This window comes from Trichoderma asperellum, chromosome 1, assembly GCF_020647865.1.
Source record: "Trichoderma asperellum chromosome 1, complete sequence".
Classification (NCBI taxonomy): domain Eukaryota; kingdom Fungi; phylum Ascomycota; class Sordariomycetes; order Hypocreales; family Hypocreaceae; genus Trichoderma; species Trichoderma asperellum.
Genome location: NC_089415.1, coordinates 4,593,227 through 4,615,801, shown reverse-complemented (window position 1 = coordinate 4,615,801; position 22,575 = coordinate 4,593,227). Strand labels below are relative to the sequence as shown.

Below are 22,575 nucleotides of genomic sequence, written 5' to 3'. Positions count from 1 at the left end.
GCCGGGGCTGCACACCACGAGTATGTAATGATTGCCTAACAGTTTGCCCTTTGCAGGAAAGGGCTCGGGCTTTATTGGAGGTCATGCTTTGGCTTGAGATTCGCGATCTGACTGGGCCCTTGTTGTGGGAGAGGCCAAGTGCCGGGCCTCGCCAATAGGCAGGCTGCTTGCTCATCACGGGGGCGGTGTCCTGCAACCGAATTACTTCATTGCTTGATAACAAGAGACTCAATCATTTCACACAATCCCCGTATCAAGATAAAAAAAAAAAAAAAAACAAGCAAGCTTTCACTCGCTGTAATACTTATGCATATTTTCTAAAGGGAGTAGATAGCACCGCGACCTTCCTCATCTGAATCCGCACGACCCGCTTCTCCGCCGTATTGCTGTTTGTAGTAGTTTGCTTTCGACCTGAGCATCAAGGGGCAGATCGCCAGCCAGTAAGGCCCATGCAAACATGCACAAAGGGCCCTTACTTATACTAGTCTTCTGTACTGTACCACTTTGAATGTAGCACGTCGTCCGAACCACGACGTCTCCGGCGCTGTGCACCTGACCTCGAGCTGGCGCTCAGCACAACCGCAAGGTTCCAGATGGCGCGCTAGGGGGCCGCAACTAACCGGCTAGCTACGCAACAGGATTGGCTCGAGTGCTTCGCACGATATGTATTAGCTGTAGTGTGCATGGACTATGGAGTCTCGTGTTTCTAAACTTGGTCATTGATGGGAGGCCGGGGATCGAAAAGGAAGCAGGGTGGAAGCCGGGAAACATGGGGAATGCAGGCGCTGGGGGGGCTTGTTTGTGGAAGACGGTACTCCGTAGACAGGGCCTGCTTCGTCTGCGCAAAGTAACTTATACCGTGCTGCCACCGCCCTTGTTATCTCCTTCCATCTCCTTCTCCATGTTAGATTGAATACCAACTGTACTCCGGAAATCAAAAAGATAAAAGGACAAAGGACAAAAGGCAAACAAAGACTTCCAGCCCATCAGTATACCGTCGAGAGCTACAGAACACCACAATGGGCTCTCTCGTTTCCACAATGGGCTCAAAGAGCTCCAAGAACGCTGTCGCTGCGAATCCCGAAGGCAAGCCACGGTACTGGTACCGAGACAACTTCTTCCTCACCAACGATAAGGCATATCTCGATCCTCACGCCATCAATGCCGTCTTCGAGTCTGACCTCATGTGGTGGAACGATCCGCTGCCAGAGGGCCAGATGCGAAAGATGATATCCAATTGCATGACAATGAGCATATACCACGTTCCCGAATCAGAGAAACAAATGCAGAGTACGTCGTTTCTTTCCCTCCCTCCCTCTCTTTTTTTCCCTTCTTCTTGTCGTTCCTGTAAATTCAAGTCACCAATTGGTAATTACTCCAAACTGACTCTTTTCTTTTCTTTGCTGCCAATAGAAAGCGGAGCGCCTCGGCGGCCACACGGATCCGACGTAAAACTCGTCGGCCTTGCTCGCGTCGTAACCGACTACGTCACATTCGCCTATCTCACCGACGTCTTCATCCTTGAAGAGTTCCAGCGCCGCGGGCTCGCCAGCTGGATGATGCAAGGTCTCAAAGAACTTGTCGAAGAGTGGCCAAACCTGAGAGGCCTCGTCCTCATGACTCACGACAAGTCTGCCGCAAAGATGTACCAACGCGAGCTGGGAGCCCTTGACTGGGACCAAGGTCCATCTGCGGGCTTGGTGCTGCTGGAGATGCCGGGTGGTGGCGTAAAAGACATCCCAGAGGATCACAAATGAAACTGGCGGTTCTTACCCTGCCTTGTCCTTTTATTTTCCGTTACCATCTAGTATCTCGTGTTTTCTTTTTCAGCATTGCATAGTCTCGATCGATATATAGCGGCGAGGCACGGTTAGCTTTTGCACATTGGGCTTTTTTGGATATTACTTTTTTTCTCTTCTTTTTTCTTCATTTATATCTTCCCATGTGTCTCTACACTTTGGTGGGCTTGGATAGCCCAGCCCGGATTTCGAGGGCCCTCTTATATGGCGGAGCGATAGGAGGCTGGACAGGATCTAGAGAGACATAGTCCTCGGGCAGCTGATAGGAAGCGTCGGAGTCAAAGGCCGATAGATCGCCGCAAGCAATAAAAGGTGCAATCCACCGTGCGCCATTTCCCATATTGTTCCCTTCTGTCTCATCATATACTTCCACTTCCGTGATTCCGCTCTCATGTGATGTCGCCGGCGTCGATACGGCGCTGCAGTCCCAGGTCCCCCTTTCTGATTGCATGGCTGCTTCGGCAACAATAGGTAGCTGCATCTCCCTCTCTCGAACCAGCATATCCAGGCGCTGCCCTACTCCAAGCGGTTCCTCTAAACTGGCGTGGAAGCCCGCTGGCGGCCGGAAATTCAAGCAAACGATGAATGCCTCCACACTGCTAGCCCTGCTACTTCTCGGTTTCGCCACTATGACTTTTTCGAAAAAGATTTTGAGCTGCGCATACAGAATGTCCACGTTTCGACCCCGGAAGATCTTCGCGACAAATTTGCCGCCTGGTTTCAGCACGCAAAGTGCGAGGTTGAGGGCTGCGAAGAGAAGCTGCGATTGAACGTATATATCAAGGTCGTGCAGGCCGGTAACGTCGGGGGCGCCATCGCTGAGAACGAGATCGACAGGATGCTGGGCTTGGGTGCCTGCCACAGCGGCAGGATCGTACGATGGGTCGAGGGCAGAGAGGAGGAGAGGCACGGTGGCAGGGTGTGTGATATCTGCTCGTAGAGTAGTGATGCCAGCGAGGGGAGAGATGGGCTGGAGATCGATGGAGACGATTTTGACGTCGCGGTTAGCTGCTACCGTTGTTGCTTCAACTTCATTGTGTTGCGCCGCATCATCGCCAGACAATGAGATGGTATTTTCTATTGATTCCTTCTGCTCAGGCGTGAAAGCTTCAGGGAAGACACCAAGCATTTGCTGGCGCACTTTGGCATCGCGATCCTGCCATGCTGAGCGGCCGAATTTCTCGCCTTTGATGAGCACTCGAGAAAGCACCTGGGACCAAGAGCCAGGAGCGGCGCAAAGATCGACGACGCGAGAGACGTTGGAGAAGAGATCAAACTCTGCGCGACAAAAAAAAAAGTTATTTAGTAATAGGTCATAGGGTTGAGATCGAGGGGGGATTAGATACCTTCATCAAGCTGAAGAAGCTTGAATGCGCTTCTTGCTCGCCAACCTTGCTCTTTGGCGAGCCGGTAGTAAGCGTCACGCTTATCTTTGGAGGATTTACCCATTACAAATAATTCCTTGTCTTGTATTTTCTGGTTGAATTATAGGACAAGTTGTAATGCTGGCGAATATGGTGGGACGGAAAGAAATCTGAATATTTCATGTGCAACTTTTTCTGCCCCGCGATGTCATTTTTGGTGGCTCTAGGTCCAGGTACGATGTACCTTTGTGGCGTAGTGGGGCCATGCCTACTAATATCAGAAAGCGATTTACAATGGTGGTTAGACACCATGGCACTACCCTAGATGACGACGTGGAATCACGGCACGATGATCGATTGCAGAGATTTTGTTCTTGAACAGACATTCAGCTCCTGGAAATACTTGTATTCTATTGCCCAGGACTCACTTGCTGCAGAAGGGTAACTAGGTACATCGACGCATAGATCTAGACATCGATTCATGTTAAATGTTTACGAGTATTAAAACCAACTCGCCATACATCTTCTATTACTTGCGGAGTTCTTATCTATGTTAAAACGCGCTGAAAATCAATAAAACAACCTCTTGTTCTTATACAGCTCCAAATTCGCCACCAACAATCTCCAGAGCCTGCCGCAGAAGCGATAAAACCTTCTCATCACCTTGAACTCCCAACGCCCTCACAATCAAGGCATATAACCTCAATAGATGCTTTCTGCTTTCACTTTTTGCCCCTTCGAGAGGTGAAATTGCCTCGCTCTGACTTTCCAAATCAACAACTTTTTGCAAAGTCCATACCAATTCTTTCCTCTGGCTAAGAGGTTGCGGCATCTTGCCTCGGAGGGGCTGGTCGGATACATAGGCACGGAGAGTCAATGCGCATCGCAGGACCAAATATGGCGCTGCGGAGCAAGCAATGCGGGTTCTGCAAGCAGTGTAGTCTGCCATAGACTTAGCAGCAGATGACTTGTGAGCAGCCGGTTCGTCTACCGAGATGAGAAAGAAGAGTTCTTCAAACGCAACATAGGCCATCTTGGTGCGCAGTGTCGGTGGATCGGATATTGTACGCCCGGTCCGTGGTGTATATAGCATAGACAGACCAGATTCCTCATCTTCAAGGGCGAGCTTGTCGGCTGACGGCGGTTCATGGATGATTGACGTTTTGAACAGGCTTTTAGTGTAAGCGCGGCGAGTTTCTTTTTTCACCTTTTCTGACCCTATCAGGGGGATGATTAGCTCCGCCATCTTGTGAAAAGAGCCAATGTCTGCTGCTTCATCATCTTCAATGTTCGTCCCGGGTGGTGTATTGCTACAATCAGCACTGAGAATGCCATCTGCAATCTCAACGATCCACTGCCAGATATCTTGGACTGTGGCTGTGGGTATGTCGAGATCATCGAGCTTTGACAGTGTTGCTTGTATGACTACTAAAGCAGTAGACGTAGCCAATTTCCAGGGCTGAATGGATCTCGTGGTGATGGGAAACTGGTACTTGAGAGAAATTGGCCTGTAGATGGCGGATAAGGCCGTGACGACCGATCCGCTCTTATAAATATCTGCATCCGATGAATGGCTTACAATGAGATTCTCCAGCATTTGCATACTGGCTTTCGACATGGCAACATATGTTCTCTTTGACAAAGGTCGAGAATTGTAGTCCTGATCATAGGCCAAGGTTACAAATTCGGCAACTTGCACGATCAGGGCCGATGGCACGCCGTCGATATCAGTCCGAATCATTTTCACTGCATCTAATATTTGTGCCTGAAGCTGCGTCAGGTTATCGATATCTGTGGCATAGCTTCCCACAGAAGCTTCTTCAACGGTTTTTCGCAGTAAAGCAAGGATTCGTTGAACTCTCTCCACAGTTAGATCAGACTTGATAAGCCTGTAAACTTCTCGGAGAGCCGCCACATATGCAGTCAGGCAATTTTGGTTGTCTTGAATCTTCCCATCGGGCGATTTAGTGATTGGGATACCACGGGACCACAGATTCCAAGCGAATGTGACTGTTGTCTCATTGAAAACAGGCTTGTCCTCATCACCCGACTGAGAAAGCACATGCCCCAGCGTTTTGAACGTTGCGGTGTTGATATCGAGGACCTGAAAGTCGAGCAGCGTAGCCAAGTGTTCTAGCAACTCATTCCAAAGTTTATTGAACGATGAGTGTGCTGTCAATACCTCAAGATTGTTTCCAAGCAACGTTGATATGCCATTTAGCACAACCACCGCGGTGTCATGCCACTCTGGCCTATCGGCTTTTTCAACTTCTTCATCCTCAGTCCTCCGTAGCTCTTCTTCAAGCGAGGCTAGCAGTTTAAACACAACTGACTTGATGCATATTGACCAAGCTTCAGGACTGAGTCTCTCGCCATATGCGTCAAAGATTCGGAGCAGAGTTTGGATTGCGGTATTGCGAAGCTCAACCCTGTCGTCTGACGCGACGGCTGTGAGTCTCAAAAGCAATAACATCCATAACGCGGCACCAGATCCTCGGCCGCCGTAGTCTGCTGCTAAGCGTTCTAGCGTGTCTACATCGGCATCTTGAAATAGGTCAATCGTGATATCGAGTGACTTGTCTTTGCCAGAGAGGAAATCAGAAAGGGCCCAGAAAAAGGTCACGGTCTAAGTAAAATCCCATTAGCGACATAATTGTTCCAACTTATCCGGAATTAGGTCGAGCCTCACCGTTAATGCAATGTTCAAATCGTCATTTTGTGAACTGAATTTGTAGAGCGTGTCGACCAGAATTAAGAAACATGAGTTGGGCAATGATGGGAGAAAATCTGAGCAAATAAGCTGAAGTGAGCTAAAAGAAGACCGCACAAGTTTGGAAGATCGTGTGCCGAGGCTCCGAGCAGTGATAATTAGTTCATGGTCCTCGTCCAGATTCGCTTCTCTCGTTACGAAAACGCTTCCAATAATATCAAACGTGAGGTCCCACCCGCTGACTAGAACTTGCCCACAATCCTCAATAATACTTCGTAAGCCATCCAAAATAATCCTATGAATCTCAATATCAGTTGCCGCATTTGCAACAGAGATATCTCGGCCGCCTTTCTGTAAAGATTTCAATGAATCGTGAAGTGCCCCCAGCAATCTAAGTTGAATCGCCCCCCGAACTTCAGGGGATTGTGTGCCCGAAGCAGTAGCTGCTTCGAGCGCCAGTTTTGCAAGGATCTCTGATGCTCTCGTTCTCACTGGTGGACTAATAGCGCTCGAATCTAACGTCTGAATCAACCTGTCCATCAGAGGATCCCAGCCTGATTCTTTCGGATCATATGCCAACAGCCGTTCCAAATTAATCATAGCAATCTCCCCCAGCTTGGCTAGTGCAAATTGAAGTTCTTGATTAGACGTTGTCGAGGATTGGCCAGAGAAGCTGAGCACCCTCCGATGTTGTGCAGATGATACTTTTCCCTGCTGGCCTTGCTGACCCTGCTGTGGCTGTTCTTTGTTTGGCGTGCTTGAGTTTGTTTGGCCTTCGCCTGGTAGTAAGCCACAGATGGCATGGACCACCTCGATAAAAGATTCGTTGGGAAAGTCAACACTACTTTCAATCAGCCTGGATGCAGCCGTTTCAACTGACCGAACCTCGGTGCTAAAGTTTGCCATGAGCGAACTGCCTTCTGTTTCATTTTGGTAATCCTGTCCCCCGCGGCTAAGAGATTGAGTTCTCCCTGGAGCTTTTCCGGTAACGTAGAGCACAAAGTCCGCCTGCTGTAACGTCTCCAGTATAATACCCCAGGCGAGCCCAAGCGTCGGACCAAGTGCAATGCCGAGGTTGAGGAGAGCTCGTAAACAGAGGAGGTTACGAGTATTTAGAGTAATTGATGCATCCATGGACCCTTGTCGCTGCCTTTCAGTAGGACTTGACACCTGTGTTAAGCTTTCGACGCTTAGAAGGCCACGGGCATTGCCAAAAACGCTGTTCTGAGTTTCCGTTGGCGTGGTGGCTACAGATCGTGACTGGCCAGCATTGACGCACGCACTCAGAATATTTGGAGGCACAGCGGCTTTTCCTAGTGTAGATAAAAATGCATCTCGCGGCGTTGTGAGCTGCAACAGGCCTGCGACATGGGCGAATCGCTGAAATGCACGAACCAAGCCATGGTAATACTCTGAATCCAAGGCGGCATATAAAAAAGTCGAGCACGTTGCCAGGATAGCCGGCCAGCACTCATTGACGATCTCCGAACAAACTTTAACCTCTGGGTAGGCAGGGTGGTCTTCCAGCTCTAGAGGATTAAGCGGCACGGGATTTCTCTTAAATGAAGCCGATCGTTCCCGCGATCCTCCGCGAGGCGGGGCTTCTGCTTCTAGATGAGATGGGGCAGGTGAGCTACGTCCCATATCTTGCCTTGATGCTTTTCGTCGAGCTCGATTCTCATTAGGAACTGTAAGAGGTAGGATAAACTTGGCAAGCCCATCCGACAGCGATGAAATACATGCCAGTATCAAGCTGTAAATGTACGACTCGGGAATAGCAGGAGCTTCGGTTTTATCCAGCTGGTCGATACAAGGAACGCGAACAGAGCTCCATTGTATGCTAATACCAACGTTGGAACTCTCCGATCCAACAGAGCCACTGATTATCCCAGTGACACTAGTCGCTTCGATCAAGGCTGGATCTGCAGATAGGCCAGAGCTGCCAGAAGGATCGGAAACTGGCATCGTGGATTGATGCCCTAGACCAATTACTGCTGGCTTCTCAGTGCTGAGTCGAACAAAGGTCGCGGTAAGCGTTTTGATAATGTCCTTCTCGCCCTCCTTTGCGTCATACATCGCGAATATGCGACGAACAAGAGAATGTTCAGCAAATATGCCGCGGAAGACTTCCATGCACAAAGCTCGCTTCCAGACAGCGGTATCTTGGTCCAAGAGGGTTGTAAGCAGCAAGAGCGCATCACCACACTCTGAAGGCAGGACGCTAATATGGCGACGCAACAGTGTATAGAGAATGCGAACGAGTCTCACAGTTGTGGCGAACGATGGTCTCCCTTTAAGTGCACTCATCAGGAGAGGCATAACGCGCTCGCGGAGAATATGAGTTTGCTCAGCATGGCTCGTGAAGACAGCTGCATGATTTGTGATAACTGACTCGATTAACTCTAGCCCAAATGTTTGCTGCAAGCCTGAGAAACGTAAAAATTCGGACCGTTGATTCTCGGTCAAGAGGCATAGGTCATTGAAAATCTAGCACTGTTAGCCTGCATCCAAGTGCCTACTGGAATAGATTGGTTGCTAACACGATAGGCATCCAACGCGGCTGCGCGAAGCTCAACTTTACCATCCCCGGATGGCGCTTCTCCCGCAAAAGGGGCATCATTTCCGCTTTCTGGTTTAGTTAGGACAGATGGGCATATTAATAGCAGATTAAGGAAACTCACTATCTTCGGCGACCACTTTATCAAAGACTGAAACAACCAGTTGTTGGAGGGTAGCAGCTGAGGTATTATTCACAATGGCGTTCTTACTACTTTGTAAGATGAAACATATATTCAAAGCAGTCACAAGAAGGTCGCCATTCAAATCTGAGGAGTAGTTCTGCAGCAGCGAGGGCAGCGCTTGCAATATCTTTAACTGCACGTCAAGCCCTGCTGATGATGCCTGCATCAACGCCTCCAAGACCTGGTTGAGTTTCGCTCTGGGCAGCGCTTTCGCAACGATGAGTCGCTGCAGACAAACTATTGCGATGCCCGTAAACTTTGCATTCTTGGTTCCACATGCAATTATGAAGGGATTCACAAAGCTGGGCTTTTGGGAGAGTACTGAGAGGCCAAGTCAATACAGTATTGCTTCAATTAGAGGGATCCACTAGCACATACGCTCAGGAGCTGTGGCCTCAGACACATTACCGAGGCCTTTCAGCTCTTCTAGGGATCTTTCAGCTGCCTAAAAGAAGAAATAGGTGAGCCAATGAGCGGCCATAAGCTTCCAAAGCTGAAGCCATAAGAGAAAAAGTGCATACTTGTCGAAGGTCACTGTGTTTCCGCTTGCTCTCCTGAATGAGATTAGCTAGCTCCGTGGCCAGAAGCTGCGTCGTCATCTTGGATAAGGCCGAATAGTCCGCCCATGAGCATTCAATGTAAGTGCAACGTTTATATCGCCTTCATGCAGCTCCAGGTCGTAAAAATGGGTGGATGCCACGGGATCATGCTCCTCACGAGCTCTAATTATGTTTCATACAATAATCAAGGACAGCGCAACGGTGTCGTGTAGGTGGTATGCTTGGGTACATCATAGCCGGCAGAATTAACTCACCGCCTTTCCACTCATCCACTTTGGTACTAGTCGCAAAGCATTGAGACTTCTAGCCGGGCTTTTTATAACTCTTCTCCACGACTCGAAGAGGTAGATAAGTGATCTATACCAGGTGCCTATAGATCTATGCTGGCTAACATTATCCCTCAAGATGTCATTCATGATTCAAAATACAAGGTCTATCTCAAGATTGCGTACTCGACATCTCGACATGACATGAATTAAAACCAAGGCTTACCTCGCCTATGACGCTCAAATTATTTGTTTCTATGATGAACTTTCGGGTATTGCGATGCCCTGTTTGTACCAAATACGCCTCGTTCTATGTAGCCATAAATCATCCTATCATACCCGCATGCAACATGTTTCCGTTTCTTTCCGTCTTTCAGCTGCGTGCACTCTCCAGCGGAGAATCTACTGTGGCGCTTGCTATAACGCAGTGCGCCCAAGCATGCCTACTAGTATTGCACACTCTAGCTTGGGGAGGATATCATCTGCCAAGATTGAGGTACTGATCAAAGCACTTCAAATAATAGCAAGGGGCCGCACATGATCTATGATCTGAGTTGCCGGTAACTATGTTTTTAAGGGAAAGCATTCTATGCTATTCTCAATAATTGGGAAAAAAAAATTTAAAAAAAGGATTTCGTCACACCCAGTGATCCCAAGTATTGGCTGGCCCAGTATCTAACCAAAGCCTAACCAAAAATACGCAGCCTTGAACAGGCGTTAGCACAGCTTTCTGACAAGGAGGGAGTGATGGCATACCAAAGTCATGAACCAATTAAAACAACATTGTAGAGAAGTTTTGCATTAAACAGGAACATTCGTAAAAAGATATGATACCGATTCGCCATTGTGGGTTCGTCGAATAGCCTAAGAGAGGTTAACTTTGAAGAAGACAAGTGCGTAGACATGGTCATACCTCGGCCAGTGTGCCAGCCACGTCGATGACCTTGAGCTTAGGGCATCGCTCTGTTTTATCGCCAACTGCATTACACCTAGTTAGATTACAGACATTTACAAGGCAGGCAATTTCATGTGACATACGAGGAACAGCTAGAGAATACGTTAGTGATTCGTTGTTGAAAAGAGTGTTTGATTTTAATGGAGATCACTTACTGTTGGTAACAACAAGGCCAGATAAACAGGAGTTGTTAATAGTCTCAATGGCCTTACCACTGAGGATACCGTGAGTAACAATGGCAAATACTTGACGAGCACCGTGCTGGTTAAGGGTCTCCGCCGCCTTTGCAAGCTATGGGAATACTGTTAGCTGCATGGCCATGGAATATCAAAAGCCGGACAATTACATACTGTTCCACAAGTGTCCGCCATATCATCCACAAGGATGGCAACCTTGTCCTGAACATCACCGACGAGCACCATTCGGCCAACGACATTGGGCCTTGGGCGCTCCTTGTGGATCAGAGCAAAGCCAGTGTTGAGACGATCAGCAATTGAAGTGGCACGCTTAGCACCGCCGGCATCAGGAGAGACGATGACGCAGCTTTCGGCGTCCAGGTTCTCACGAATCCATCGCAAGACTGATGGCTCGGCATACAAGTTATCTACGGGAACATTGAAGAAGCCCTGGATCTGTGAGGCATGCAGGTCCATAGTTATGACATGGTTCTAAAGCATGTTAGATTCTCCATTAGAATCAAAGGAGGGGCATGGGTTTGACGCACGCATCCAGAAACTTGCAGCATGTTTGCTATCAGCCTAGCGCTGATGGGGGCACGGGACTTGTCTTTCTTGTCCTGGCGTGCGTAGGGGAAGTTGGGGATCACAGCCGTGATACGACGAGCCGAGGCAGTGCGGCAGGCGTGGATCATGATGAGCAGTTCCATCAGGCCATCATTGACATCGCCAGGCGCTGTCGACTGAAGAATAAAGACATCTTCATCTCTAACAGACTCGCCAATCGACACACTAGTCTCTTGGTTGGAGTAGTTGAGGCTCATAGTATTGGCGATGCTGATGCCAAGTCTGCCGCAAAAAATCAGTTTGGTCCTTGTTGATCACTGACTCATCTATCCCATGTCTCCTTTTCTTTTTCTTTTTCATTCAACAGCCACCTTACTAGACATACCGGTTAGCGACCAGAGCACTGAGCTCTGGGTGGGAGCTCCCAGATATGAGCTTGATTTCATTCGCCATTTGGTCCAACATCGTTAGTGAAGGAGCAGAAGTTCTCTCTGCAGGGAGAAAAAAGTAGAGAAAAAAATTTAGTGGGGGCGGATAAGTCCTATGGTAAGTGATAAGGATGAAGGAAGAAGCAAAGCAGAATCTCTGATGGATGAAAAGAGCAAAATGGCGGACTATGTAGTTTGCTGCTGATAGCAACTGAAGTTAGAGAAGAGTCTAAAATGACTTTTTTTTTCTGTTCCGACGATCGCCGCCGTGACGAAAGTTTGCGGCGCAAACTTATTAGACGCCAGTATGGAGTACAAGCACAAGAGCGACGCTCGGGGCAGTCATGTGACAGCCGCTTTGCGCGTATCTCTTGCACTGTACGGAGTATCTCGGGAGGTCGTTCATAGTGACTGCGGAGAAGCAATCGCCACCGAGTACATGAGCTCGACGCATCTTGGAGTTAGCCGCACGGCTCATCAAGCCCATGAATCGGGTATCCGCGAAGTGTCAGAGCTATGCCCGTGTCTCTCTGGCCATTGTATATGCGAGCCCTGTATGTTTGCCTATCCTGTCATTTCCTATACAGCAGCAATTCTTTGAGCTCTATTGGATGCAAGCTGTGCTTGTGGAGCATGTCATGATATAATACATCCGCCAGGGCGGCACTGGATTGGATCTGCCAGAAGGCGGATGACAAGGCAATTCGCCGGCCTCAGAATTGATTGTTGATGCTTCAGGCAGTAGTATATGAGCACTGCTGCAAGCTACCAATCATTCCGTGAGTGCCGACCACAGCGCCATTGAAATTACCTCTACCTTTGGTACGGAATATTCTGTACTACAAACTGCCATGTCTTCCGTCAGGCAATCTCCATCTCATCGGCCGCGGCGACCCAGCTATTCTGACTCAATGGCCTGTTTTTCTCTTGACGAAACTTCGCTAGAAAGTCGCCAACTGCGCCTGCTCGTTGCTGCCACGGGCACACGACACTCCTCGTGGGCTCAACCACTCGTGGTGCGGCTTTCTAAGGATCGCCGCATAGAGATGAGAGCTGTGGTTGATGATCCTTCTCCGAGGCTGAATCAGCTGATCATTACCATTCAAAACTCACCTTTAGGCGGTGCACAAATTGATTCAGAAGGCTCGCTTTTTAGGCAGTCTGGACTGAACATCCGTGATCTAGTCGACTGGGCTGATCTCTTGGTGTGCGTGCCACTTGATATGAACAGCATTGATAAAATGTTAGCCGGGGCAGCAGATACCTTCCTTGAAGACCTCTTGAGAAACTGGAATAGGGCTGAGAAAGGGGTTATTATGGTCCCTGGAATGGATGACAACATGTGGCTGAGTCCACTGGTCCAACAACAGCTGGATGCACTCCAGAGAACACGGCCCTGTATCCATGTTATGGAACCCATATTATGGCACTATGAAGATGCGGCACATCCACAGCAGACCACAAACTGGAGTGGATTTAGACATCTACTCAGTCTTATCCAGAATCAAGCCGATTTGCTAAATCTTGGTCGGGATGTCGAAGGGACTGCCAGAATGGTTCCTATACCAAAGGACCACACACATACACAGGCTCTGCCGGGGCTACCATTCGAGTTGTGGAGTAGAATACTGAGATTTACGGGGGATTGGGAGCTGGCCAGTGCACTGGGAATCAAAGTCAATCTGCCAATGCCAACAGAATGGAGCATACGGGCCGAGAGTTTAAGCAACCCTTTACTCGTTTATTCGCACGAGCTGAACTGGACGGTCCTCTCAAGCAATACGGCTGTTATCTGTGCGAAATTATCAGAAGCACCGGCGGATTTCCACATTTTGCCAGTGCTGGCTGTGAAACTCATAATACGATTCGCCCTTGTCGAAGTCCTTGCTTACTTAGAAGTCAATCACCCCCGGTTATTTAAGGCGTTCGATGGCGCTTTCCTTCCAACAAAAGCATCGGCATATTACCCCCAGGTCGAAGTTCTAGATTACTGGAAGAATAGCCAGCATTTTCAAAATCGACATGTGTATAGTACAGAGGCCATAGATGGTGCGTCTAAGAATGGTCATGTGCAGGTTTTGCAGTGGTGGAAGCAGTCGGGGTTGCCGTTGCTGTATACCAAAGTCTCACTGGAACAAGCGAGCAGCAATGGTCATATCCCAGTCCTTGATTGGTGGCTCGATACTGCAGCCCGAGACTGTAGCATTCCCTTACACTCAGGAAGATCGCTATTATGGGCTGCGAAAAATGGTCACGCGGATGTGCTGCGATGGTGGCATACTTCCGGAATATGTGTTGGATACGAAGGCGGCGTAGCTTTGGTCGCTAGCAAATGGGGGCACGTCCATGCCTTGGAAACATGGCGTAAGTTGAAGGGTGATGAGAATGTCATCTTTGATGCGGAAGAAGTAATTTTTACAGCAACAGCTTATGGACGAGTAGACGTCCTTGAGTGGTGGCGCCGATTTTCACAGGGCCAGCTTGACGGTATGGATGGACATGGGGTAGAAGTTGTCTTCCGAACGCATAAGATTCAGGAAGCCGTTAAGGGTAATTCCGAACATAAACTAGGTGTTCAAGAGTGGTGGTTTCGTTATAGACTGAGTATGGGGAATCGTTCTAGAGAAGGATGGCCTCCTCATCTACGTCTCTAAGTGTTCTAGACGGAGTATATCACGCAGGGTAATACTATGACGATACGATTAGCTATATTGAAGAGAAATTGAATCTATAATTTGACCGTGGTCGACATTACGACTAACTTAGTCATGCAATGCCAATAACATCTATTTCCATATTGCCACTAACTGAGACTCTATCATCTCCCCATAGCTTGTGGCAGGATAGAGTAGTTCTATAAGCTACCTTCCATACTGGAGACAGCTCTGATTTTCACTCTTCCGTCACGCCTAGGAGCGGAACAGCTGTCAAACCCTGAGCTACCAGGTACTTCGGCGCGTGGCGAAAGTGAAAATGATGGATCAGTCGCTGTAGCGGCCTCCACTCTGCTATCGAGTCATTGCTTTCCCCATTGCCCTACTCTCCGTATTCCATTTTCCCTATAGGCTAAGTATTTGGAAATTGAAATGAGCTCTAGGCTAAGTCGTGGCCGACTGAGACTTCAGACGACTCTTGGCGGCCACATGGCGCCCTCGAGCGAGGCATGAATATGCACATAAGTACATACACATGCACATGGTATATCTGTTTTGAAGCGTTACTAATATATTAAAGTATTCTACTCCAAACTTTTTGACTAAGTTTCAAAAAGCAAATAAACCGAGAGGAGAAAAAAAAAAAGGAAAAAAAAGTTCACGTATACGAACGGGCCAGTTAAGGGGCCGTGCTACAATAGATCGATCCCGTTATGGCAAGTCAACGGGCTCCGCATTGAGCCGTAATTATATTGACATGGATAAAGAGACGAATCACGCGCACGAACAGACCAGGAACAAGAAAATGACGTTGAAGATTAGCCCTGGTTGGGCGATTCTACAAGTTGACTGGCCAACAAAGACAACAAGCGCCATTCTTGCAGGCTGTTTGCTTTGTTGCTGTCCTCATCTCATGACTGCAATGGATCACACTCCCCTTGCGATGCTACTGAAGTTAAAAATGTCTCTTATTCCAATCAAACGGCCAAAATGAACAAATGCCCCGGGGTTAACAGGCGGCGGATAGGCGGATACTCCTCGTGCTGGGCTGAAAGTTTGCCAGTGAAACAGCGAGCCTGGTCTGGCTGGCTGTGCTGGCAATCTTGGAAGTCTGTTTGTCTGTTTTGTCCCACCTAAGCTGTTGTTACTATGAATCAAGTCTTAGTTGTGCCATCTTATCTGTGCGCATCCCGGCATGGTGACTTTTTGCTCTTGTTTTCACTAATACGAATGGTGGCCTACAACTTGGATATCCTCGACTCCCTTGCCTTTATCGATACGTAGATGACCGACGATCTGTTCTATCCCTTGCCTTGTGAGGATCAAGCATTGCCCTGCATACTTGAACGCAATTATAATCTGCGCCGTAGTTCCGGTTGCCTCCCCTTATCATCGAAGCAAGCACGGATATTGATGCTGCTGCTTTGTAATTAGAAGGGATGAGAAACGAGAAAGCTGCCGATCAGAACCACTGCGCCTGTGCAATAACACATCCTGGCGGATATTGTTGATCCTTGCGTTCATCATCAGATGAAATTGTCTCCTACCGAATTCTACCAAATTGCCAGATTTGACAGCGGGTTTAGTACGTGCCCCAGAGATTGACGGGAACACCGCAGCGTGCCACGGCATCGCCATAGAGAATAGGCATCCAGCCACAACCCACATGGCTGGCTATTGTGGCAATTCATTGGCTCGTTGAAAGTTGAAAGATCAGCGACTTGGCTCTATAGACAAAAGGGGTAGGATTAGGGATACGCTGAGCGCAGCTGGTGCTCCGTTCATCCATCCATGCTTGCAGAGAAACGTGGCCACCCCCGGGCTGAGGCAAGCGGTCTAGGAGACTTCCCTGCAGCAAGCTGTAGCTGCAGAAGGAGATGGACGACGATGATTTTGGGTTTGCTCTGAGATGTTTCAGTTGAGGAAAGCCGCCGGTCTTGCTTGTTCGCGCGTAGTACCAAACGTGCAGAGTGTCAAATTCTCCATATGAATCGACTTTGTGACCTGTGCAACTGCTAATGTATGCTGTGTTGGACAACCAGCTTCCGTTGTCGATGCCTCTGTTGGGAGACTCGGCTGATACCAGTGCATTGCTGAACGGCTAGATCATGGCAGCAGCAAGCTCGACGTTGCTTCTGTTGTTTCCGGATTTTGATGCATCAGCTCTTACAGTATGTATGCACATGCAAGTTAAGGATGTCCCTGTAGCTTCCAGCGGCCGATCCGGGCACCTTAGCACGCTGAAGCCCTGAAAATCGGCGCTACGAGACATCGCTAAGCAGGGAGCTTCCGCCGGGCTGCTACCTCAGCTGCCCAGGCACCTGCAGCGGGAGGGGCCTAAGAAGGGGGGATCCCTGGGATTGACCTCATTTCTCATTTCCCACCTCTGCTCTGTTCGCTCGCCGCCACCACCCGGGACGTCATTCTGTGCTTGCCATGTGGTGCAGCGCGCTGCAGAAAGGCTGAGATGCTCTAGCCCCCGAGGACGGGTCCCCGCGGAAATTAGACGCTTGCTCGACCGATGGCTGGTCAGCAGGAGACGACACCGACTCATTGACCGGGATGGCATCGTGCCAGCGTATGCACAGACACAGAAGCCACGCAGGCGGTCCAGAAGGTGGTATGGCCACCTGCGACGCATTGAGGCATTCTGTGCCACCGTTATTACCTGTCGCAAAAGTCCGTCTTGGTACGAAAATATCTGCAAGCCCGCTGCGCCGGCGCTGCCCAGACTTAGTGCTACTGTTGACTATTGGCAGGGAAGACGAGAGGTCGAGCATGGGTCGGCCGTGGAGATCGTGGCTAGCGTCGCCCCAGCAAAGCCCTCCGTCCGAGATAATTTGAGAGCTGCCTCGCGCAGGCGACAAGTACCGACGGGGCATTGATTGTGCAGTACCTACATACATACTCGATACTGCATGCGCAAGGCCCGGGGCATTCTATGGCGTGCTCGTTGAGCCCTCCCCCTCACTGCCGACGAAGGAATCCGCCTGTGTAGTAGACCATTGGCACCAACGACTGCCACTCATCTCCCGCGAGCTCTTACACCGGCCTTAGCTTCGGTCGACAAGCACGCGCTACTGCAAATACAGATAGTACGGAGTACACCAGCGCGGGTGTGGTACATGCAGGCGAGTGTGTGTGCGTGCTCCTGCTGGCACCACTGATACTGCCAAATCCAATTCGTTGCCGGGCCTGTAGCGAGAAGCTGCTGTATGGCTTCGGCAATCCTTGCTCGTCGAGGAGTCGATGGCGTTGCATCCAAGTCGGTGATCTGTTGTTAAGCCCTGTAAATTTGCCGGCATCGTCTGAGACATCCATATTGCTGTCGACAACGGCGCTATTTCCCTCCCCTCTTGGCTCAGCCGGGGCTGATTCTTTCGCCTATCCTTTCTGCCACGAAGAAGCGGGACAAGGTAAAAAAGGAAGAAAAAAAAGGGACAAAGCTCCTATCGACACCGGCTACCTGCAGAGGCATCATTTCCCGGACGACGCCTCTTTTCTCTATAACACGGAGCACATACAAGAAGTGTCTACGCATGCAGCCAAGACCTTACCTTATTTGTACCCTCGCATCTTGCTCCCTGGTGGTCGTTCATGATCGGCTGGTCGCATTGTGTATATTGCTCCAGGTAATTACAGTGTGGAGACTTACTGCGGACTCTGAAGTGGTCTAATCCAGCATTGCAGAACACTAGACCTCGCTTCACCACATCCTGGGCAGCACCCGCAGCTTTCTTTTGTTCATTTACACGAGAGCCCCCATTCCCGATCTTGCCAGTCTCGTTTTGCAACTCGCGTCTTTCCCCGCCATAACCGCTATCCCTTCGGCTGGGCGAGAAATCCTGTGCTCTCTTTGCGCCGTCTGACTCTTTCTTTTCTCTTCATTCATCTATTACTACTCTGTACAGGCAAAGCGACGAAGATACGCGATAAGAATGGGGCCCCGCTAACGAGCGGCATTCGCGAACGACAAGCTATATTCCGATTTTCTTTTTCTTTTTTTTCTCTACAATCCCGACCTATTCACACCCCAGCCTCAACCTGTTATTGCATCCTCGAGGTCCTTGGAAACCAGAGCACAGCCGGACTGATTCATTTCGTCTCTTACATGATACATTCGACCCATCTTGTCAGATGACGGAAAAGTAGTACGACGACAACCAGGGTTGAGACGGAACTTTTTAGGGCGCTTTGGGGGCAATCTGACACGATGAGAAAGTTCAACTTTTCCAGACCGGCACGTAAGAAGCCGCAGGAGCCTCAGCAGCCAGCACCACCACTGATGCCCATGAGTAAAGCCCATAAAATCCTGGGCTCGACGCCACTCAGCATCGATTCTTCTTCAATTCATAGCACCCCACAGCCAACGATAAGTGTTGCTGGTAGTGGCTACGAAAACTCGACCCTAGACGAACTGGAATTTGATTTACCGGGCGGCCAGGCAAGGATACCAAGGGCTGATGCTGAGTTAAGAAGAGAACGTGGACCGTCCCCTTCAAACATGAGGCTCAGTGCTCTCGCCGATAGTGTTGGCTTTGGGGCAATGGCCTTGCCCGGAACACTTAAGAAAGCACAGTCGTCTTCGACTATCAAATCTTGGCACGACAAATCGAAACATTCGCGGTCTCTTTCACGACAAGCCTCGATCCCGATTATGAATAATGGCCTCTCCGCAAAGACACATCACTTCCAAGATACTGACAGTGCCAATGAGTCTGCTAAACTACGAAAGAAGCCTCCGAATCTCGAATTTTCAAGCGGCGGACCAACCCCGCGGTTGTCTAAAAAAGGATCGGATACATTTAATTCCAATCTATCAAACAGCTCGACCAAAACTCCTACGCTCTCATCTCCGTTTCCCACTCCATCTCATCGGCAGAGTGATCTACGCGGCATGTTCAAACGGCGAACAAAAGACAGCTTTCGATCTTTCGCTACCGAACAATCTCCACCAGGTACTGGGGAAGCCCGTCGAATGACGACACAACTTTCAGATAACGGGCTTTCCACATTATATAACCACTATGAACAGATGACTTTTCGTCATGGCTTAGGCGACGACTCCGATCTCACAAACAACACTGCCCAAAAGACTGACCCAGCTGATAGCCGGACAGAAGCGGAGTGGCGAGAAGTGCCAGCACGGCAAAATCTGGACTGGCTTCACAAGCCTCTAAGTGAATCACACGAGCCAAAGGCTGTGGCTCAGTCAGACTACTCCTCATCGCCGGGCGACGGAGCTAGAAGTGTTTCAAGTAGACACACTCGAACTTCAAGGGCGTCTAGGATTACCGACGGCGGGATGCAGGAGGCCGATTTCCAGGAGAAGAGCGTGCTGCTTCTATCTTCTGACTCTGAAGAGGATGATGACGGCAGGTCTTCCACTAGGGACCACATTCCTCTTCCTCATCCAACCAGACCATTACCAGAACTACCGAAATCATCACGGCCACGCCAGCCTTCAGGACGTGAGCCAAGCGGGGCACCGAATAAAAAGACAAGCTTCGCGCCGGCCAACACGTACATTGCTATTACTAACACTGAGCGCAAACAACGGCTTTCACCTTCTCCGTCCCGACTGAGTCTCCCTTACAGAGACGGCGCCCGCGCTCCCTCACCTAAGCCTTCACTTGGATCTACAAACTCAACAGGATCAGGCATGACAAGTCAAATCGGCTTCGGGGCAGAAGACTCCCCCCCTGTGACTGTTCTGCCTGCACGCCGGCCGTCTCAGGCGGAATTGGATCGACAAAAGGCATTAGCACAGCTAACCAGCGGCACCGCGTCTTCTTTGCGACGCGAATCTCTTGCTACTTCATCAGACCAACCCGACGAGCCAACACCACCGCTCAGCCCTTCCTCGGTCAACTTCTATCTGCGATCTGCCCGGTCATCCATTGATGATTCTGGCAGTCACGGCCGCGTCATGACGCTTACCCGCCAAGAGGAGATGCTTATTTCTGCACTCCGCAAGAAAACCCAGGCCATGCGTGAAAAATCGCAATTGGGGCCTAGCAATAAACCTCCGTTGGACGGTCGACAAGGCAGAAGACACGTCTCGACTCCATCACAAGTAATGGTGACCGACTCCATGCTCGATTTTGACTTCCCCGCGCCTCCATCTCACAGCTCAAAGCATCGGCAGTCCGGAGCCAGTTCGTTGATGAGTGCATCCATTCCGGAACACCCCTACAGCGAAGACGAGCATTTTCGAGCACCCTCTCGCCTGACTACAGACACGTCATCTGAAAGAGCATCTTTTGTCTCTTCCACTCGTGGCCCAGATGAGTACTCAGAGCAGCATGATATCCGTGTGTATCTTGATCAAGGCAAGCAACATAATGGCCAGTGGAACCAAATCGGCAGCGATGGCCGAGTTGTTGAAGACCCAACCAACTCGTCAGGGTTTCATGCCGTCTCTTGGGATCATCCGGAGGACAAACGCACTTCTAAGCTTAAGAATAAGGCAACGCGACAGCAACCTCAAGCTGAGAGCGTCACTTCAAGCCCTAAACTTACCCGGCTCTCTGAGGATGGCAACGAAGACGTACCTCGACCAGACAGCCCGATATCCAACGAGACATTCCCTCAACCGCGGCCGCCCCGCCGTGCTGCGATGAATACAGCACGATTGAGTGCTGTAGGGTTCGTGCGAAGAGATACCGAGCCGGGGTGGTGGGGAGACGACGACTGAACGAGAAAGGGAGTTGCCCTTACGCCCTTACTCTCATTATCATATATATATCATCTGCACCTGTGCCTTTTGCAACAATTTTCTCACTCTCCTACATATATATACTTATCTGCACCCTCTACCTTTTGTCGCAATTTCGAGGAGCGACTCACAAATTACAACTTCCGTTCGATTCTTCACCGCTTATACGTTGAACTTGCTACTACCCCTATAATATCTCTTTTCTTTTTTTTTTTTTTTCTTTTTTCCTTTCTCTTTTTTTTTGTTACTTTTTTCTTTACGTCACGTACTCCTACATACATAATGGATTAGCCGTTGCTATTACCGACAAGCACATTTTAAATTGATACCCGGAGCAAACAGCATTATCGGAAAGGATTTTCTTATGTCCCTCTTCTCTTCATTTTATTTTCTACCTTTTTTCACATATGATTGAGGATAGACTGGAGCGAAATCAAAAAGATCAAGGCTTGGGCTAATGTTTGCTGCGAGTTGGGAAGGAAGATTGAGAGGGCGCTATGATTGATTGGTTTGGGTGGTGAGCGGGAAAGAGTACGAAATTTTATGTTTGCTGGTTTTCACGTAGCATCGACTTATGGCGCAACTGATGTGAAAGAAATTAATTACCCCTTAGAAAGAAGTGGACGATTTGGAATGTGAATTATGATTTTCGTGCTACCAAACTCTGAATGTAAAATGTGAATGGAATGATTTGAGATTTAGGGGAAAAAACATGCTACGTGAGTTCTTTGTGCGTGGTGATGTTGATATGGATTTGTGTGTTTGTTTGGCTGAAGGAGAGGTCTTCACGTATATCTGTTGGCCCTTTCGCTTTCCCGTCTAGAACGCCCCTTCCCCCTTTGTCTTCCGTAGTCTCTGCGAATAAACGCCTAAGAGGATTATGAGTATGTAGAGCCTTCAGGGGGCTGGGGAATCTTTTTGTTCGCGGGAGAGGCCATATATCTGCAATGCTGAGTTAGCCTTGATGCTCAGTTCAATATTGTTCGCAGAAAAGCTCACCTTCGCAGCTCAATCAGGACCATCTCCATAGTGTTGTCACGCTTCCACTGGGCCAGGCAGGGGAGCTGCTTCGGGTCGACGACGCCGTTGTGAGGGTTAACGCAGGGGAGGTTGACTTGGCTGACGAACTGGATGGAGGGGGGCTCGTCGGGATAGTTATCGCCACAGTGCATTTTCAGGCTGTAGATGCGGTTCTCGTGTGCGGACTGCAAAGGGACGTGGGTTAGCCTCTTCTTTTTTTGATTTCCTCTTGCCGAGATACGATTTGGGCTGAAGGAGAGGCGAAGTCGGCGATTCGGCATGTGTGTGTTTTGCTTCTCTTTCAACCCAGCGGGATCCCGTTTCCCAGCTGTACATTGACTTATACGACAACGTTGACCTCTGCGGGGAGGCCGAGACAATGTGTTTTCGAGAAGCAAGATCCAAGAGGGAGTGAGTCAAGTCTTACATGCGGAGGCCCCAAGATGGTGCCGTTCCAGTTGGACATGAGCAGGTCCTCGCCATCTTCCAAGCCGTAGCTGCAGGCTTCAGCTCCGAGACCCTTTTCGCCCTTTTCGAGCTCTTCCAGCAGGCGGAAGTTGCGCGGGACCTTGGCAGACATGGTTCCTTGTCTTTCTTTCTTTATCTGATGATGCGTC

At 49.4% G+C, this 22,575-nt stretch overlaps 7 protein-coding genes across 7 annotated transcripts; 3 read left to right on the top strand and 4 right to left on the bottom strand.

The window, feature by feature from the left end:
* Nucleotides 1-634: 634 nt before the first annotated feature.
* TrAFT101_001423 (uncharacterized protein) lies at nt 635-2,138 on the top strand. Its single transcript, XM_024899594.2, has 2 exons — nt 635-1,290; nt 1,414-2,138. The coding sequence occupies exons 1-2, from the start codon at nt 1,020-1,022 to the stop codon at nt 1,755-1,757; spliced, it is 615 nt and encodes a 204-aa protein (XP_024762523.2). The 5' UTR covers nt 635-1,019; the 3' UTR covers nt 1,758-2,138.
* On the bottom strand, nt 1,951-3,248 carry TrAFT101_001422 (uncharacterized protein; the record flags this gene model as incomplete). Its single annotated transcript, XM_024899680.2, has 2 exons — nt 1,951-3,077; nt 3,146-3,248. 2 exons carry the CDS (start codon nt 3,246-3,248, stop codon nt 1,951-1,953), a joined length of 1,230 nt encoding a protein of 409 aa, XP_024762522.1.
* Nucleotides 3,249-3,597: 349 nt separating this feature from the next.
* Nucleotides 3,598-9,361, bottom strand: TrAFT101_001421 (uncharacterized protein). Its single transcript, XM_024901780.2, has 6 exons — nt 9,136-9,361; nt 8,993-9,059; nt 8,555-8,935; nt 8,414-8,502; nt 5,853-8,360; nt 3,598-5,789 (listed from the first exon to the last, which is right to left on the bottom strand). Exons 1-6 carry the CDS (start codon nt 9,211-9,213, stop codon nt 3,756-3,758), a joined length of 5,157 nt encoding a protein of 1,718 aa, XP_024762521.2. The 5' UTR covers nt 9,214-9,361; the 3' UTR covers nt 3,598-3,755.
* Nucleotides 9,362-9,481: 120 nt separating this feature from the next.
* On the bottom strand, nt 9,482-11,852 carry TrAFT101_001420 (uncharacterized protein). The gene is made up of 8 exons (XM_066126320.1): nt 11,524-11,852; nt 11,120-11,420; nt 10,746-11,063; nt 10,551-10,686; nt 10,479-10,487; nt 10,354-10,418; nt 10,197-10,304; nt 9,482-10,145 (listed from the first exon to the last, which is right to left on the bottom strand). Exons 1-7 carry the CDS (start codon nt 11,601-11,603, stop codon nt 10,242-10,244), a joined length of 972 nt encoding a protein of 323 aa, XP_065982421.1. The 5' UTR covers nt 11,604-11,852; the 3' UTR covers nt 9,482-10,145; nt 10,197-10,241.
* A 176-nt stretch (nt 11,853-12,028) lies between these two features.
* On the top strand, nt 12,029-14,340 carry TrAFT101_001419 (uncharacterized protein). The gene has a single exon (XM_024899734.2). The coding sequence runs from the start codon at nt 12,418-12,420 to the stop codon at nt 14,218-14,220; it is 1,803 nt and encodes a 600-aa protein (XP_024762519.2). The 5' UTR covers nt 12,029-12,417; the 3' UTR covers nt 14,221-14,340.
* Nucleotides 14,341-16,895: 2,555 nt separating this feature from the next.
* TrAFT101_001418 (uncharacterized protein) lies at nt 16,896-21,169 on the top strand. The gene has a single exon (XM_024899612.2). The coding sequence runs from the start codon at nt 18,434-18,436 to the stop codon at nt 20,915-20,917; it is 2,484 nt and encodes an 827-aa protein (XP_024762517.1). The 5' UTR covers nt 16,896-18,433; the 3' UTR covers nt 20,918-21,169.
* Nucleotides 21,170-21,816: 647 nt separating this feature from the next.
* On the bottom strand, nt 21,817-22,538 carry SPM2 (Ubiquitin-conjugating enzyme spm2; the record flags this gene model as incomplete). Its single annotated transcript, XM_024907721.2, has 3 exons — nt 21,817-21,880; nt 21,938-22,143; nt 22,386-22,538. 3 exons carry the CDS (start codon nt 22,536-22,538, stop codon nt 21,817-21,819), a joined length of 423 nt encoding a protein of 140 aa, XP_024762516.1.
* Between the last annotated feature and the right edge of the window lie 37 nt (nt 22,539-22,575).